At 35.5% G+C, this 20,101-nt stretch overlaps 1 protein-coding gene across 1 annotated transcript in view; it reads right to left on the bottom strand.

Annotated features, from left to right (window-relative positions):
• Ush2a (usherin) overlaps positions 1 to 20,101 on the bottom strand; it is a 635,341-nt gene that overhangs the window by 400,549 nt on the left and 214,691 nt on the right. Inside the window, exons 21-23 of the mRNA XM_042681986.1 lie at positions 12,948 to 13,078; positions 2,935 to 3,061; positions 1,355 to 1,456 (exon numbers count right to left, since the gene is read on the bottom strand). Of these exons, the coding sequence (XP_042537920.1) occupies positions 1,355 to 1,456; positions 2,935 to 3,061; positions 12,948 to 13,078 (360 nt within the window). The remainder of the gene's footprint in view (positions 1 to 1,354; positions 1,457 to 2,934; positions 3,062 to 12,947; positions 13,079 to 20,101) is intronic.

Below are 20,101 nucleotides of genomic sequence, written 5' to 3'. Positions count from 1 at the left end.
CACACTTTTCTCATTGTTGGCATACAGAAAAGCCATTGATTTTTGGGGGTTAATTTTATAACCTGCTACTTTGCCAAAGTTTTGAATCAGCTTGAGTAATTTGGGAGTGGAGTCTATGGGATTCTTTAAATACAAGATCATGTCATCTGCAAAGAGGGAGAGTTTTATTTCTTCTTTCCCTATTTGGATCCCCTTTATGTCTGCATCTTGTCTTATTGCTGTAGCTAGGCATTCTAATACTAGATTGAAGAGAAGTGGAGAGAGTGGGCATCCTTGTCTTGTTCCTGAGTTAAGAGGAAATGGCTTTAGTTTTTCACCATTGAGTATAATGCTGGCTGTAGGTTTGTCATATACAGCCTTTATTGTATTGAGGAATGTTCCATGGATTCCTAATTTTTTCAAAACCTTCATCATAAAGGGGTGTTGGATCTTGTCGAATGCTTTTTCTGCGTCTATTGAGATAACCATGTGGTTCTTATTCTTGCTCCTGTTGATGTGATGAATAATATTAATTGATTTGCGTATATTGAACCAGCTTTGCATCCCTGAAATGAATCCTACAAACAGAAATTCTGGAAGCTAAAGCACCCCAGGATTCTTTCTTCTGGTACTTCACAAGTCAAGTACAATAACAACTACTTATTTTTAGGACGAAAGTCAGTGTTAATCTTAAATGTGGAACTCTGGAGACCAGGTATGTGTGAGATTTAGAGAAAACTGAGCAAATGAGAAAATTAAAGAGAGAGCAAGGAAAATATCTATAGGAAAACACAGCATATGCCCCTCGGTCCACATGCTTCCCAAGGATACAATACATGACATCAGTTTGGGGCTCTTGACTAGATGCTCAGGAAGGCATTGAACAACACAAATCATAAAGACCATTGGGTAAAAACCTTCTGTCCTTCAGAAACATTTCTGAGGAAAAAATTCAAACTCAAATACATATGTCTCCAAACTGTAACAAAAACTCGTATGATGTTCAACCAGGATTCAGTGAATACTATTACGTAGGAACAAATTATGTTTATCTGTGTCCTGCCTTCACTGTAAAATTTACATAGATATGTAATAACTTTTAGAGAAAGGTTTTCTTCCTACACCTTTCCCACCCCAATGAGGATTTGGGAAAAAAGAAATCCTACAATCATTAGATCTGAGAGAAGAAGAAAATAACAATAACTAGAATCATTAGCAATACATTTGAAGGGCGATTGTTTTCTGCCTAAGGTTTCTTTTAATTTTTTATTAGTTTCATATTATGGGATGTTATGTTCTCTCATCCTAAAAATAGAGAAGTTACCACATCACATGCAAATTATCCATGACAATACATAATTCTTATTAAACTCACCCAGATCCTTCCTGAGGATGGTGTAGTCTGGAGGTAGCCCTCCCACGAACACTCCTGTGTTATCTCCAATTATTGTACTACCATTCACTGAGGTTGAGGAACCTTTGGAAAAAGAGATGAGTATTTCACCTTTAGCAGGATAATCAGTCAATCATCTATTAATTTAACGAACTCCAAATCCCTTTAGTGAGCATTGGGGCATTACTTGGTCTTGGATCTCCTATCACAGTAGTGCTTGTTCCTTACTTCTATAGCTGACTCTTTCTCCATCATCCTGACATCATGGTGTTGATATGATCCAGACCTCCTTCCTTCTTGGGCTTTTTCCTTCTCTATAGGCAGATTTCTAAAGGTCTCTGGAGGGGTGAGAACTGGGCGAGCATGGATAAAAACTACTGGGGTCAAAAAAAAATCAGAGGAGCCTGGATTGTAGATGGTTTCTAGAAAATCCAAGTCACCTGCCTTAGATAACTATCAAATTTCCTCCTTCTTTGGGTACAAAGGGAAGTTTGTTCGCAGGTTTTTAGAATCCAATACACTCTAGGTAGCCTTCCTTGTCTCTGGGTTCTTGTTTTAAATATCATTCTTAGTTAACAGCTCCCAATCTTTTTTTTTTAGTCTGCACCTCTTTCCAGAACTCAAATTTCTTAAGTCTGTTTGATATCACTATTGCAGGTCCTACAGATAAGTGAAACATACATTTTCAAAAATAGACTCTGAGTATCATTCTCTGGATCTTCTACCAATCTGGTAGACACCCTAGTTTTGGAAGTTATCAAGGCTGCCTCTTGGCTTCCTTTAAATTCCAATCCTCAAATCTCAGCCTCCAAAATAGCCAGGATGTAAGTATGAGCCAGTAGCTCCCAGCCTTGATTTTTCCATTCTCAGAATTTACCAGCACCTGACACGTGTCTAAAATTTTTGTTTATCATTTATTTATTCAGTTGTCTACTCTTCAATCCTGTCAAAAGTGTAAACTAGAAAGTTTGCTTTGATGTTTATATCCAGATGACTTAGGACAATTGCAGGAGCTCATTAAAATGTGTTACATCCAAAATAAATAAAAGCTTGCTTCATCATACAACCCTGTAATTTCTAACATTGCTTGAGCATAGCAGAGGAGTAGGATGCAAAGACAGGATATGGGTGCAAAGATTTCTATTAGTTGGATAATTTGGGAAACATCACCTCTTTAAGCCTTGTTTTTCTCATTTCTAAATTCAGATAACTGCTTTACTCTAGCTTATTTGCCTTCAGGAGGTCAAGAAACACAAAAGAAAGCAACTGAGGCATTTGGAAGTTGTAGACACACATAAAACACAGACTGATCAGTAGTGATTTGCTCTTTTGTTTTGTTTTACTGAAACCCTGCATGGATGAGCAACTGGACACCAGATTTCATCATTTGGAGAACATCTCAAAGACATATTCAGCAGCAGTTTAGGTGAAGTTATGTAGAGATCATAGTGAGAGGAAAAGACATAGAAATAGAAGATACTAGAAATATGATAATATTAACATTATCCGTGGAGTTTATATACATACATACATACATATATACATATCAAAGAAGTACTTACCTATATACTGTCCATCCACAGTGATCTGACCAAAAGCCTGGTACCTAATAGCAATTATTTCATGCCATTTACCATCATTATAATGTTTCCCATGATCATTTGTTGTGGTAACTGCTACTGATGATCCCTTAGGAGAATGAATGAATGAATGAATGAATGCTTATATAAAAACACATGCCCAGAACCTTACATATTTGTTACAAACAAATTTAGAATTTTCACATTATAATTCCATCACAAAGCTTTCAAATTGAACTCAAGTTGATATCTCGTATCATAGGTGCTTAGCTTTATGTATTTGTTATAAATTTTACACATTATTATGCTCATGAAATTTTAAAACAGAATACAAGATTAAAGATGGGTGTTTTTAGTAATGTATACCTCTGAAAAACATTGTGGTCAATCCTGTGGAGAATTTGTTTTGATATAACAACCTCTTCACAAAGGCACTTGCATTTTAAGTTATCTTCATTCATAAGCAAGGTACTAATTTTTGTACTCTCAAAAGTTAGGCTCTTGGAAGTGGCTCTGTGGCTCAAATGGTAGAGTGCTAGCCTTAAACTGAAGAGCTGAGGGACAGCGCCCAGGCCCAGAGTTCAAGCTCCACAACTGACCAAAAGAAAAAAAACCACACAAAAAAAAAAAACAACAAAAAAAAAAACAATAAAAAGTTAGGTTCTGATTCTCATGGAAAAAAAGCATCTATGAAGGAGATAAGGATTTAAAAACTGGTGAAGAGGTACTAGCAATTTTCTCTATATGTAGAGAAATTTCAGGCAAACTAGTTGTCCTTTTCATTCATGAAACAATAGTAACTAAAGAAACTAGAATCACATTAAAAACTAGACAGTTAGTAATATGTTCATCTTAAGTGTGGAGTTAACATATTTTTTGAAGTCTGTTGTTTACAATTCTGGCTAAGTAATACTGTCAAAGCTAAAAACCTGTTTCTAGGGTAGATAAGATCTCACAAATGTCAGATACCAAGATTAGAGATTAGCAAAAGGAAGCAGAAGGTAAGAAAATAGAGAAAGAGAAGAGCAAACTGCCCCTTAGTATGTAATGGTAAAGCGAATACTTTTAAAGTGTGTTATGGTTAGCATAGTTTTAGTGCTAATAACCATATTAGACTAAATAAATGAAATTCCAACTTAATCACAAATACTATTTACTAGTATTATTTAAAAAAACCCTTCCTGGGGAAACAAAGGAGGAGGCAGCAATGCTTGATAGGAAATGTACTCATTACCTTGCCCATGTAACTGTAACCTCTCTGTACAGTATCTTCACAATTTAAAAAAACCTCCTAAGGTTCTAAATAAAAATTAATTTCTTATCTAGTCAAAATTATTTACTTAGCAAAAACAAACGTCATTCCCAAAGCTTTTGTAATATCTAAAAAAGTCCTAGAGTAAAATATACTGAATTTAAACAATTCAGAATATTCCACCTAACTAATAATACTGTCATACTGTTTTTCCTAAGAGAAAATTGGTTATCATCTGATACAATCATGTAAAGATTTATACTGCACAGAGTATAATGTTAATCATAGTATCTCAAGTAAAGTAAAACACCTCTTCTTATATGACCCTAAAGTAGCTCTGTTGATATAATATGTCCATTCTACTCATTTAAATGGCTCCTGTCTGGTCTCATAATGTACGAGATCATAAGTATGACATACAGAATCTCATGTTACCAAAGTTCAAAAAAAATCTTTTTAATTTCCCAGGAGAATAAGGGCCATGCTTCTCACACGGACAATGTCCCAACTTTTAAAGACAACTTGGTCAACTGGAAACATAACCATTTGGCGAGGATATTTCTTATCCTTGAATGTTTATGAGTTGATTTTCCTTCTATCTGTTTTCTTCTATGTACTCTTATTTTCTCCAACTCTATTTCAACATTTTAATATTTTACAAACACACATTTCATTATCGTAGTTTAATAATTAAAACCAGAACTGGTGTCGTGCCCAATTAATGTGCCCTAGTAGCATGCCCATTAGTTTTTCCATTAGTGAATTCAACAATACTAATGGGATTACTAGCATGGGATGCTAATTGGGCGTGACATAAGAAACTGGCTTACTTCTTAGCATACCCTTGCTAATGATGAAATTAATGAGCATTTTATTAAATGCTGTCTCATCAAAGTGTACTTAGTTAGCGTTAAAATTGTTACAAACGATGCTGCATTCTAAGATCAGGTGTCTGTGTAAGTGGATCTTCATATTTTCTTTGGCACCAGTATGAAGCATTAGTCGTTCTCTGCCTTAAAAATCATGTTTATTGGAGATAAATCCAAGTATATAGCCTACTGCCATAGCATGTCTAACTTGCTTTAATGTAATACATCCAGGAACATGGATGGGTACTTTTTCATAATGATTTTAAGATTCACTTCTCCACAAATGTGAAAAGACTAATTATTTGATAGGTCTTGATGTCACAGTATGCAGTTTGTTCTTTCCAGGTGGAAAATAAAATATCAGACACATGAAGACTCTATTCAGAAGGAGTTGAAAGCTTTCACTTTCACAGCTTTGGTCTGAATGTGATGCCAATTTTCTGTTAATGTCACTGGACAAAGCATTGAAGTCATAACCATGGGCCATTACTAGTCAGAAAATATCACCTGATCAAGTATATTCAAAAGGGAACTGAACCAAATATAGGATAAGAGGTTTAATGCTATTTTGAGAGACCTGACAAAAAACACAATTTGCAATTAACTTTTCTTATGTGTTTCTAAGCAATGCTTCCAGTGTACAATCAATAATATATAAATGGATTCCTAAAGTACTGTCAAGAATCTCTCTTGCCCCTGGAGAGTGTGTGTGTGTGTGTGTGTGTGTGTGTGTGTGTGTGTGTGTGTGTGTGTGTGTGTGTGTGTGTGTGTGCCAATACTGGGGTTTGAACTCAGGGACTGAATGCTTGTTCTTCAGCTTTTTGCTCAAGGTTGGCACTCTACTACTTGAGCCATAGCTCCACTACTGCCTTTTTGGTGGTTCATTGAAGATAAGAGTCTCTCAGAGTTTTCTTCAAAGGCTAGCTTTAAACTGTGGTTTCAGCCTCAGCCATTAGGGTTACAAGCATGAGCCAAGCTGGGTCCAGATTTTCCCTGAACATTTTATTCAACTGAGTACATCAGAAAATGGGAAGAAATAATGAATGCATTTTTATACCTATTCCTGTAACACTCACAGTTATTTGAGTTTAATTATTCAATGTTTATTAAGACTTTTAAAAATAAAAAAGTACAGGATGATCTCAAGTTATTTTGAAACTGTGTGTTAAATAGTAACTTAAAATTTCCCTGAGAATATTCTTTTCACAACTCAAGGTTTAATTGTTTTGAATAAATTCAGGAACTGTAGCTTAAAGATAATCATCTTTTTATTTTCTGGAAAAAGTCAAAATTGTTTTTTAAAAAAACAGACAAAACAAATAACTACTAAATGAAAAGTTAGAATGTTTTAACCCAGAAAATGGATAACTTTCTTTGATTTTGAGTTTTTATTTTACCAGTAGTTATAAATTCAATTAACCAGTGAGTCCATCAAGGTATTTATTAAGAATGTTTTATGTTCCACTGATTGTGTTGAGTCCTAGCTAGATATTTGTGCAAAACAGCTGTAGACTGTTCTCACTCAATAGTACAATCTGAAATGCAAGTCATTTCAAAACCAGGTGCTGGGGCTGGGAAGGTGGCTTGGTGGTTGAGTGCTTGCCTTGCATGCATAAGGCCCTGGGTTCGATTCCTCAGCACCACATAAGCAGAAAAAGCTGGAAGTGGCACTGTGGCTCAAGTGGTAGAGCACTAGTCTTTAGCTGAAGAGCTGAGGGACAGTGCCCAGGCCCAGAGTTCAGGCCCACAACCAACAAAGCAAAAAACAAAAAACAGGTGTTATGGGCTCATAATAGTAATCCTAGCTATGTGGGAGGCTGAAATCTGGAGGATCATGGTTCAGAGCTATCTTCAATATAACATCTTCTTCTCAACAGATAACTGGATGTGGTGGCTCCTGACTATAATCTCAGTTACCTGGAAGGTTGAGATCAGATAGCATTTCCAGGACAGCTAGGATTAAAAGGTCCACAGACTCTACCTCAGTTGAAGAAACTGGACATAGTGGTTAGTGATTCCATCACTGCTACAATGGGAAGCTTAAAATAGGAGAATTCTAGTCCAGGCATAAGCACTAGAAGGAAGCATGGCTCTATCTCTAAACAAAACACACAAACAAATATCCCAGCCCCCCAAATGTCTGGAGGGTAGAATGCTTGCCTGGTAAGCACGAGGCCCTGAGTTTAAAGCTAAGGAAGCCTGAGATCAAACTTCCAAAGGAAAAAGGAAGACATATCAAGCAAACAGTTACCTATGTAACTGTTGAGCACAATAAAACATTCACTAAAATGATATATTTAAAACCAGAAGGGAAGAAAACTGCGTTAGAATGATACCTATGTATTTAAAATATAAATATACCTTATTTCTAATAAGAGGCATTAAAAATAAAAACTTGCTATACTTATTTAAAATTAGTGTAGCTCTGTGAGGCACCAATGGCTCATGCCTGTAATCTTAGCTACTCCAGAGGCTGAGATTGGAGGATCCAAGTACCAAGTCTGCCTAGGGAGGAAAGTCCATATGACTCTTATCTCCAATTAACCACAAAAAGGCAGGAATAGAGCTGTGATTCAAATGGTAGAATACTAGCATTGAAGCACAAAAGCTTAGGGACAGGCCCAGGCCCACAGTTCAAGCCTTATGACCAGTAAAAGAAATGGTTTAGCTCTTTGTACAAGAAGCTATAAGCATTTTCCTACTCCAAATAAGAACAATAGAAGTATATAACAATGTTTTTAATCCCTCAGTTTCAACCATTGTCTAAAAATAAGTGGGGCATTTATTATTCAGTGAACAAATATGCCCAGTTAACTTGCATTAGATACAAACTCCTCAGAGGTAAAGAAGGACACAGTCTTTGCTAGTTTGAGGTCACAGTTTTATAGATTGCATCCTGACCTATCAGTACTTACTCTAATGTATCTGATTACATTTTCCCCAAATACACCCTACAGCAATTCTGCTCAACTAGTATCTTGCTTTTCAAAAAAGTAAATTGTCACTGAACTGAAAACACATGCAGTTTTTTTGTTGTTGTTGTTGTTTTGACTTTTCAAGAGAGATTGTTTGAAACAAAGGCTGGCCCCTACCAGCTATGTCTATACACTTGGAATTTGGCAATGTAGGACAGGGACAGCACAGTTGAGAAAGGCATAAGAGGAAATTCTTAAAAGAGAATGAGGCAGAAATGACGGGCAAAGCAGGGTGAATGTTTCCCTGCACTTTGTCACAAAGTGTTGCACCAGCCTGTCTATGGGATCATAAAGGAGATAGAAGAGATGAGTCTCTCAGAGTTTCCTGCCAGGCATTCTAAGAATGCCAACATTATGCCTGAGTAGAGCAAAGGGAGGTTTGACTTATTTACTCTATGCTCCTTTATCTTTAAAAGTATTACACCCTTCAGAAAAGAGGAATGGGACCTTGGCCAGAGGGAGGACCATTATAATTGAGACCTGCAGGCATCACCTTTGAATTTTCCATACACTTTGCTTCATGTTTACAGAGAGTGTGTTAGTGTAGCCATGTGCCTCTGTGCTGATTAAATACTCAACATCTGAGTTGAATAACCTATGGTCAGTTGTTTTCAGGGGTGATGTTTTGTCCATTTTCCCAGTTCTGTGTTCTCAGCCCCTTACTGCCTGAAGGATAATATGTTTTTAACAAAGTTGCAAGAGATGAAACAAACTCAGGGCCATGTCCATCACTAAACCACTGTCTCACACTATTTAAGCCACTTGGTTTAAGATGGGGATGAAAAACCATACCTGACTCAAGAGATTGCTTGGAGAATGAAATGAGCTCATTAATGAGGACCTCTGCCATCTACGTTAAAGCTCTATAAAGAAGGGTTTATATGGCTGAGATCTTTTTTCCATCTGGTTTCTCAAATATCCTGATTTTAAAAGGTTGAAAGGGAAGAAAAACAAAGCCAATAGTTTTTTTTTAATATAGAAAATCTAGATTTATTTGTTAAGCTATTACAAAGAAAAAACAATTATCATGGGAAGGACTCTGAGGACTTCATCGCAGTTCTTTTGATCTGTTATAGAACCTAAGAGAGTGGAAATTCAAGGCTATAACTTAAGAGACCAGAGAAGATGGGAAAGCAAGGCAGAAGCTACCCACTGCATCAGTGGTGGGATTCAGTTGGGGTTTTCCAGAGCTGCCAGCAAGGCCTGAATTCATTCATCTGGGCTCAAATTATAAAGGCTCATGTCCATGTGGAACACAACAGAGGCTAATTTCTCTGTGATCTAAAGCCAATATTTTTAACCCACGTTCTTCTAAACTGTACTGTTTCTTTGACTCCCTCTACCTCCATATTGTCACAATTTTGCATTATATCTCTTTTTTTTCACTATGCTCATTTGGATGTCCTATAAAATACTTCATCCTACCTATAAACAACTTGTTTTTTTCCACAAGATTTAAAATATTTTGATTATTTATTTTTATGAAAAGGCATCAATCATTATGGTCTTTTCTTGTACTACCTCCATCAATTAAGTTGATGTATTTTAAACCTTTTAATCTACTCTTCTATTCCCCCTCTCTCAGCTCACCAATTGCATTTGCAGATTTGTTTTGCTGTGATGTATTTTTTTCTTGTCCTTCCTTTATTTTTTTCTCCTATTTACAAGCTTCTTATTTGGCACAGAAGAACAAAGTTCTAGTCATGGTGTCATTAAATATTTACGTTGAACTTAACATTGCTAAGTTTATTATTCATCGCTGCTTTTCTTTTCTGTACTTTGGACTCTCTTATTTTTAACTTTTTGTTTGGATGCCTTGTTGAAATATTGTTCTCTAATACAGTACATGCGTAGCATTTTCTCTGAATCTTTGAATAGTAAAACTACCTTTCTTTTGTGCTAGACAGCAGTGTAGAAGGATTGCTCAAGGTCTTTATAGATGGATTGTCTGATTAATTATTACTTTGGAAAAAATTAATTTACTTCTGGCTCAGATTCTTCACTTGCAAGATGATAGAATTGTTTAGAAGGGTGCAGGTGGAGATTCACATTTACGAAGATGTGGCACACATATAGTAAAGCCTAGCACATAGAGATCAAGTGGTTGCTTACTCTTTATAAGAACTTGCTAAATTATTCCAATAAATTTATAATGAATTCTTCCTGAAATCATCTATTTTCTCCTATTTATATTTTAAATTATTTTCTCTTACCCTTTGTATTATGCATGTAATTTTGTTTTCTTTTGAAATGCTTGGTAGTATCTATCATTACTTTTATATAGTATGTTTTTAAATACTTTATTACTTATTTTTTGATAATAATGAATTTATATTTTTGTTGTAATTTTATTTTGTATATGTCAGTCCTGAGGCTTGAACATTGGGCCTGGATATTGTCGCTGAGCTTTTTTGCTCAAGGCTAGTGCCATACCACTTGAGCTACAGCTCCACTTCCAGCTTTTTGGTAGTTAATTTGAGGCAAGAATCAAAGTCCAGTCTGGCTTTGAAGATCTCACCCTCCTGAGTAGCTGGGATGATAGACCAGAACCCAGCTATTATTGTTATTATTATTATTATTATTTTAAATACAATAGTATCTATCTTGGTAATATCTTTCAGTTTTCATAGAGAGTTATACTTTTGAGTGATATTTTCAACTGTCTTCCACTCTAACAATCTGAGGCTCAACATGTCTCTCTAATTGATCTCCTTCAAGTTTTCAACTGAGAAAAATAATATTTTCAGTTCTATAATTGGATCCATTTTAATGTGTTGTAGCCTCCTCCTCATCACCATCTGCCTTGCTGTGTGTGATGGTTGCATCTTCTTCCTGTCTCAGTGGGCATGCATGTTGAGTCTGCTTACGTGTAATGCCGTTTATCTTTGCTTATACCCTGCCCATTAGCATCCCTTAGGAAGCTGCAACTCCAGGAAGCAAGTAGAACTTAATACACTAAACAAGGAGTAATCAGATCCTAGTCAAGATGCTAAGAAGCCTTCTGCCCCTGGTCTTCTGAGTTGGAATTTGAATCTTATTAAGAAGGAAGAACTTAGCATACCTCTTATACCTGACTTCATACTTGGTCCAACAGGCCCTAACTTTCCCTCCATTTAGTCTCTAGGGTACATGAAGTTATTTTCCTTACATAGAGTTCTTTTTTTGTTTTGGGGGGGGGGGGTCCAGTCGTGGGGCCTGAACTCTGGGCCTGGACACTGTCCCTCAGCTCTGCAGCTCAAGGCTAGCGCTCTACCACTTGAGCCACAGCGCCACTTCCGGCTTTTTTCATTTTGCTTATGTGGTGCTGAGGAATCGAACCCAGGGCCTCGAGCATGCAAGGCAAGCGCTCTACCACTGAAACACCTTCACAGCCCACATAGAGCTCTTAATTGATGAGCCTAGTTGAAACTTGAATACAGAGAGGAAAGATGTGACAATTTTGTGAATGTAATATAAAGCATTTATTTAGCATAAATAATCTATGATGTCCATCACCAGTTTTTATTAAATTTCATTTTCTTGTAAAGATTCTGTACAGAGGAGTTACAGTTATATCAGTAAGATAATGATTCAGGCATTGTTACCCCCTCCTTGTTTTTCTCTATCTCTTCTCTTCCCTACCTGCCCCACCCCTCAAAAAGTATCATTGTTGCAATGGGTCATCCTATGATCTTGCTTCAGCATTTTGTTATTCCCATTCCCCTCCCCAAATTTTACATATATATATATATACATATATATACATAAATACACACACACACGCACACACACACACACACATACACAAGATGCAAGGTACCAAAATCTGAGAAAATGGAAAGTAAACTTGCCTATTCTTACTCATTCCTCATTTACTCACAGGTCTAATACACTGACAAATATCAAATGCTTACTAATATTTTTCAAAAATTATTCAGTGGCTTCCCATTGGCTATGGGAGAAGTTCCAATCCTTGTCTTTGCTTATGAGGCAAATGACTGAACCTCCACTCTCTTGTTCAACTTAGGACTTTTCCCTTTGATCCTAATCTCTATCCATAGTATATTGAACTCAATATATTGAAAATTGATCTCTAAATCTAACACTTCTCATTAGATATTTGCTCTTCCTGGAAACTATTCCAGCAGCTTCTCTCATCCACCATTAGTATTTTCCTTGTCCTGTCCGCAGTATGCTCATCTTGACCAACTTTTCCTCATTATTTTGTGTCTCTGTTAAGTGCAACATTTCAAAGATTGACAACTTAGAAGGAAAAAATTACCCATATTTTATGTTCTGGTATTAATAACATCTCAAACTTTCTCTTTAATAACATTCATGAATATTTTTAGATTACTTCTTTTCTGTATACTTTCCAGTTACATTTTACTTCAAATTACTGGAATCTGAAATCTGCAGCATAATAGCACTAGTTGGGTCATTTAAATTCTATTGGTGGTGAAATAAGAAAGGGAGGGAGGAAAAAAGAAGGAAGGAGCGATGGGCAGAAGAAAGAAGGAAGGAAAGAAAAAAAGAAGAAAGGAAAGAATGAAGGGAGAGATGGAGAAACACCAGGACATAGAGAAGAAGAAAAGGAGGAAGGGAAACAAAGAAAATTCTTTTTCTCTCAAAACAGTAAAAATAGAGCTGACCAAATTTAGCTAAATTTTCTAATCATTGTTATAAAGTAGCATCTATAATACATAGATGCGTAGACTACATGTTTGAAATTTAGCTCTGCTATTTTAGCTGTCAGAAAGCCACCTCAATTTGGAAATGTTCATTAGTCAAATGGGATAAGAAATGCATTTATACTTACTACCTTATGGCTTTCTGATGATCTGCCATGAAAACAAACACCTCAGTATCTGGCAACTAATATGCCCTAAAAAGTCACAACTATCCTGATTAATAATGTACCTGAGGATCAAAGAGAAAATAGGGACGGCCATTCTTCAACTGCAGTGCAAAATACTCTTCCTGGTTGCCAGGTGATGCAGCAAAGACAATCAGCCCATCAGATGCCCTTGTTCGGAAGCTGGCCTTAATGCCTGGTGAGAGAAGTATGATCAGCAGGTCAGTGACCTAAGTTCTAATGCATTAAAATACAATAAAGAAACTCTAACATACATCATAAATTACATATGTGACATACAATTTGGCTTAAAACTAAATTTTTCTTGCCCTTCTTAGTTTCTACTTCTCCATCTTCTAAGTGTTAAAAGCTTTTGGCTCTTTCCATACATTTATTCTCATCCTTTTGATCTCTGATTACCTCAGATTGATTGCTGTACTCATGGCCTGCTTGGATGTGATGCTCTTGCTGATAGATTGTATACTGAATTTTCCCCTCTCCTCTTTCTCTGCATAGGTAGTGCTCTGCCTCAACTCACTAAACTCCCAAACTCAGGGAGTTTGCTCTCATTTCCTCTAACGTGTGCACTGACAGAGACATTGATATGAAATTCATATTATAGGTAAGAAAAAGGAAGATGTTAAAAATTTGGCGGAGAAGCCGGGTGTTGTTGGCTCACGCCTGTAATCCTAGCTACTCAGGAGGCTGAGATCTGAAGATCGTGGTTCAAAGCCAGCCCGGGCAGGAAAGTCCCTGAGACACTTATAACCACTACAAACCCGGAAGTGTCGCTGTGGTTCAAGTAGTAGAGTGCTGGCCTTGAGCTGAAGAGCTGAGGGACAGCGCCCAGGCCCAGAGTTCAAGCCCCATGACTGCCAAAAAAAAAAAAAAAAAAAAAAAGACAGAGAATGGGAATAAAATGCTCCTAGTTAGAATGAAGACAGTTAGCGATGCAATTGCCTACATTTAACTCCAGGAAAACCTATCAAAAGATAATGAGTCAGAGTAAGAAAGGAGTATTCATCCAAATCGGGAATTATTTTACTATTTATATGCCAGTCAAGGAATATAAAAAGGCAAACATTTCCATAAACACCACATTTAATTTCCAAGCCTTAGTCAACAAATGGCTCAGTTAATATATAAAACATTACACAGATCAATGAAAGTTTCTTGTGAGAAAAGAAGACAGTGCAGGAGAAAGAAATTTGATTTAATATTGTCCGGTAGATTTCCCTCCATTTTTTTCAAATCATTTACACTTGTCTTTTTGTTTGTTTTGCTTTGTTTCCCTTCACATAATCAAGATAAATAACAAATGATTTTCTTTTGCATATGAGTTCTATAAGGAAATTAAAAATTCATAGTTATCAAAATATGCTCTTGACAACTGGCTAATTATTGATGAATTACAGATAAATTCTAACATTGTAATCCTAAATAATTATTAATCCTAATTATAAATCCTAAAACAGCAACATGTAGGTACTTATGTAAAGGTACCAAAATTCACAATTGAATGTCTTTAACTATAAATGTAATTTATTTTTGATAAATGTGTAAAGCACTTTAAGAAAATGTTATCGCTTTACCATGAGGAAAACTAGTCAAATTTACAATGTTTTAAAGTTATTCAAACCTTAAATATTCCATTCTCTGACTTTGGCTCAGTCTTGTGACTTGTGTGGGTTAGGGAAGGATGACAGATGGGCAGGACCTTGGAGAGCAGAAGACTGAAGACAGCTGGGTGGAGCATAACCAACTGTGGGTGGAGCTTAACCTCCCTGACTACCTTCTGTTTCCTGTGTTTTCATCTGGGGGCCTATGATTCAGAACTCCAGTGAACCACAGACACCCAATGCCAATGTCTTTGGCTTTAACTGTTTATGTTAAGCACCAGCAGTGCCTAAAATGAATAGCAAGGAGAAAAAAATCCACACATTTCTTACATAATAAAATATATATTTCAAGTTAAAAAAAAAAAAAACAAGACACAATGACTGTTCTAAGGTTTAGTGTTTTGCCTACAGTGTTTAGAGAAATAATACACCACATTGCATCTCTATTTATTTATTCATTGAAGAAATACTTAAGTCCCACTGCTCATACTGCCACTACTCTAGACTAGGGTGATGCACAGATAAATGAATAGACATACATCCAAGGCCTAACCGTTCAAAAATCAGAAAATCCAAGTCTCACAGGGAATTGCTTAACTTCCCTGTAAATGTGTTTGGAACTTTAAAATTTTATTCCTTAGAAAGGCAAAGTTTAAGTTCAACAAAATAAGTAGTTGGTAATGGGTCCTTGAAAGGGGTATAGTAGACCCAAAGGGAACTGGGTAGATGAATGAAGAGACAAAGGGGGCTTACAATACAGTAAGGAATTCAATATACATCCTATAAAATTAAGAAATATGAGGGAGGAAAGGAGTGGGTTGGGAAGACTTGGTGAGAATTTGAATGGGTAACCTGGATCAAGATCTAAGTAGCAACGCCTTTATAAAACTACTTAAAGATAATAAAGATTTTTAGTAAAAAAGTACATTTCTGGGACTTGAGCCTAGGCCCTTGTATGCTAGGGAAGTACTATACCATTGACATATACCTTCAACAGTAGGATTTGGTTGTAGGTTTGTTTGACTGTTATACAGGCACTCTGACCACTGAGCTACTCCATTGGCCCTACTTGTGCATGGTGTGATCTGCCTATGCTGGACTTCTTCATAGCTATAATTATAGGTGTGCACTACCATATCCAGTTCTGTACTGAGAAAGTGGAGGTGGAGGGTCCCTCAAATTTTCCTATCCAGGCTGGCCTTAATCCCTAAACCTCCCAAACTCAGCCTCCCCAAGTTGCTAGGATTACAATCAGGAACCATTCTTATCCAAATCAGCGGTTTTGTTTTGTTGATGTTGTTGCTGTTGTTTATTTTAACAGTAAAGGCAAAGGTATAATATAAATGAAGTTAATAAATTGGAATGTATTGCAATTAACAGCTTTTCTCCAATAAGAAGCATTGAAAAAGAGTAGCATAACAAGTAAGTGACAGAAATATTTGCAAAATTATTTTTATAACATGATACATAACTAGAATAAATATATAAACAAGGAGATTAATAAGTAATTTCACTGATTAACCATAATAGTATTTTTATATTTTGCTAAATTCTCATCTATTATTTACCCAATTAATTGATATGGATTTTTTTTTTTTTTGGCCAGTCCTGGGGCTTGAACTCAGGGCCTGGGCACTGTCCCTGAGCTTTTTTTGCTCAAGGCTAAAGCTCTGCCACTTGAGCCACTGTACCTTGTCTGGCCTTTTCTATGTATGTGGTACTGAGGAATCGAACCCAGGGCTTCATACATGCTAGGCAAGCACTCAACCACTAAGCACATTCCCAGCCTAACTGATAGCTTTATGTTAAAAAATTTAGTTAAATATTAAGTCTCTCTTGCTTAAAAGTATGTGTCTATCTTCTAAATGTATACTTCATATGGGTGTATATCACAAGATTTTCTTTTTCAAATTAGGATAAGTGGTAAAAGTTGGATACTAGTACTGAGTCAACTCTTCATGAATAGATTTTGATCCACAGCTGGGGAAAAATAAACCAAATTTCATATGAGGTTAAGAGCCAACAATAAATATTAATCAACATTTTTGGAAATGGAAGAACATATGAACCACATTACAAGATTAAATTGAGAAATTCAGACACTAGACAGTAAATGGAACAAACGACATTATCCTGCTTCTATTTGAACAAAATATACTCCTTTTCATCACACTCTTAGGAAACTTGTCTTATAGTAGAAGAAGTATGTCATATGTACACATATATAGTCTATTGTAGAAGATGTATCTAAATGAGTATGAAATATGTAAATGAGTACAAGACAAAAATGGAGGCTATAGATACAACAGTACACAACAGCAACTAATGTTGTTCTGATGAGAGTAAAATAGTATTCAGGGTGAGTTCAGAGTGGCTGTGGTGATGGATCTGGATTGTGGAGAGAGAATTGCACTTCAGTGGGTGGACCACGATGCTAAGAACACTGTGGGCACTGAGTAATAGATGTGGATTAATGACCACAGAAAGAATGAGATTAGCCAAAAAAGAAGACACTACCCCAAAATTTCCTCTCCTAGTTTTCTTGCCAGTTGCAGTCTAGCTGTACCTGCTTCTGTAATTTCCTAGATCTATTGCTCCCTATGGAAGAGGGAGAGCATCAACCCAAAACCTTGTGAGGAAGAGAAAATGAATCAGAATTCTGAGTCACCACTAACATGGCTTTAAGGAACATTAATCTATCCCAGTGATTTTAATGCTAAGGATATGACAGCCAACACACTTTTCAATCTCATTCGGAAATACAAAATAAATAGATACAGCCTGAATTAAGAGTTTACTCATCACTAAACCTGTCCCTTGAGTCATATTCATCAGAAAATTCCAATACTATGCTCAAGAAGATAGGGCTCCATTCTTAAAAAAAAAACAGCTATGGGAGTGAAAAGATGCTTTATTAGGATAATGGAATAAATTTGTCAAATGTTTATGACTAACGATAGAAAAATGCAAATAAAATTCATCAATACAATAATCAATCTGAGATTTTTTTCAGGAAATTAACTTATTGTCAGTACATACACTCCTGAGATTAAAAAGAAAATTTCATGTAAAGTTAATATAATCTATTGCATAGATATTTTCTTGTTGTTGAAGCCAGAAAGACAATAGACAGCACTTGGCTTCATTGTTGATTGTCTCTGTGCTACATTCCCACTCAATTCTATGACTTCAGATGGATTTCCAGCTTTCTATTTGGTGCATCTGGGAATGCAAAAGTCCAGTTTCCTACAGAAGTGACTCTTCTTATATAGCTTAATTTGAACTATGGAGATGAGTTTCTAAAATAGAAAAAGCCTTTTCTTTTTACATGACTGCCATTAGGTGGTGCTAGAAATGTCTCCATTCATAAAATATTTATGGCTAACCAACCCTATAAATACATGAATAACAAAATCTTCATTGATTATACTTGCAAGATAACAATTGAGAAATAGTCTAACCTATTACAAAAGGCCCTCACTCTATTAGAACCCTGAAACTTGATTATTTATTTAAATATACATTATGCATTTATTTTAAAAATTATATTGTTTTTCAGCTCCTGATCCCAAACCAACTGTAAAAATATTGGATCAGCATTCAAAAGTATCATTAGAAGCAGAAATTCAGATTAAAAAGTGAAGGAAAAACTAAAGAGAATTCTGAACAAAGAGTTTGAATGCAGACAAACATTTAATTTTAAATTTGGTAAAACTAAGAATGTTCTCTTTCATGTTTTAAAATAATCCTCTAATTCTATCTTGGAACAATTAAAAATGATGAAATTGTAAGTGTTAATATTACATTACAAAGGCTGATCGTGCTTTATAATGTCAGATGATAAAGACACAGAAAATCATATGCACTAGATATGGCTCAAAACATGGAAGTATGGCTTTTATTTCCTGGAGAGAATGGGTCTTAGGTTTCTCAGTAAAGAAGCACTGAACTGAGCGAGCTCCAAAATCTGTACTTGTATGCAAATTTATAAATTAGTAACATGAAGCTTTTATCTAATTGCCTTTTCATTTCTGAGCTTATCTTGAATTGTTTTACTTCTGTCCCATACATTTGCAACTTAATACATTAGCAACAGTTGTTAGGCTAAATACTTCCACTGTTAGGCAAAGAACTCACCTGACATTTCTGGGAGAAACCAGCTAGTTTTTAACTTGTGATTCTAGAGTGACACTGAATTGGAACTTCTACATTATAGTTTTGCCTTTGGATACTTTTTGTCATATCTTTAATGTTAGGATTTTTGTCTTCATCCTTGATTTGCAATACTCTTTTCATGTTATGGGCATTATTTCATGGTCCGTTATGTGGAGCAGTCATTTAACCCTGTATTCCATTTGTAATTTATTTGACATATAGTATGAGATAGCACCATATAATTTATTTGACATATAGTATGAGATAGCACCATATTCTAGCTTATTCCATAGTTATTTAAAATTTACTAAGGAAGGCATTAAAAGAGAACTTTGTTTTATTTACTTCAGTATTTCCAAGATCTTGAACATAAAAGATGGCCCAAAATATTTGCTGAATAAATATTTAACGATTGGAATACCACCCTCAGAATAATAAAATATATTTTCATGACCCATCTTTGTGCCTTCAGTTTTGTTTCATTGGTTTATTCTTGTGGCAGTAGAGTGCTATTATTATTTCATAATATTTTGGATATCTATTTGTTCTTCTCCCAACACTGTTCTTTTTCTGTTTTTTAAAATTCCACTCATTCATTTTTTGCATGAATATCAAAGTAATCTTTTATGGGCTAAATAGAACCTGCACATCAAGTAATATCAGATATTTCATGTTGTGGATGAGTCACCAAAATATGTATTTCGTGCATATGCTTATAATAACAATCGCTAACTTTTTTCCTAGAAATATATACATTTCTAAATATACTTGTTGGCTCCTATTAACAAGCATACTTCATATTTCTCCCTCATCACATGGACTGCATCCTCCAGAAAAATATGAAATAATGGTGAAGGTGATAATCATTATTTATTGTTTCTGACTTACTGAGAATTGATATAATTTTCAAACTATTAGGTTCCATGTTCACTACTATTTCGTCCAACCATTATTTTTGTCTTGGGTCACTATATTTTCTGTCCATTTTCCACACACTTTCATTCTTTCTCTGAGCATATGTTTCATATGTTGCTATTCTGGGAAAGGTAGTCAGAGCTAAACATAACTGCAATGCATTTCGAATGTTTAGAAAAATATAAGCTAAAAGAGACTGAAGGCCCAGTCAGAGGATGTTTTCAGATGCAGATATATTTTAGGCTATGTGATAAACCATAAAGAAATGGAAATCCTGATAGAGAACCGCCAAATACAAACACAATCATCAAGAGCAACTCAAACTCTCAAGTGCTACAAACTGGCATTAAAAAAAAAAAACCCAGCTCAGATGGTTTCTTCTTTAGGGAAGCTTTTAACTGAACTACAAATATAAAACTTATAGGCCCATCTGTGCATGAAATTGCATATAAAATTTTCTATACTTACCTATGTAGCTAGATATCTACTTACATATTTATAATGGAGTAACACATAATATTTCTTATATC

The sequence above is a fragment of the Dipodomys spectabilis genome, unplaced genomic scaffold (genome assembly GCF_019054845.1).
Source record: "Dipodomys spectabilis isolate Male_0828 unplaced genomic scaffold, ASM1905484v1 ptg000069l, whole genome shotgun sequence".
Taxonomy (NCBI): domain Eukaryota; kingdom Metazoa; phylum Chordata; class Mammalia; order Rodentia; family Heteromyidae; genus Dipodomys; species Dipodomys spectabilis.
The sequence above is the reverse complement of the archived record's forward strand: the minus strand, read 5'-3'. Positions and strand labels throughout refer to the sequence as shown.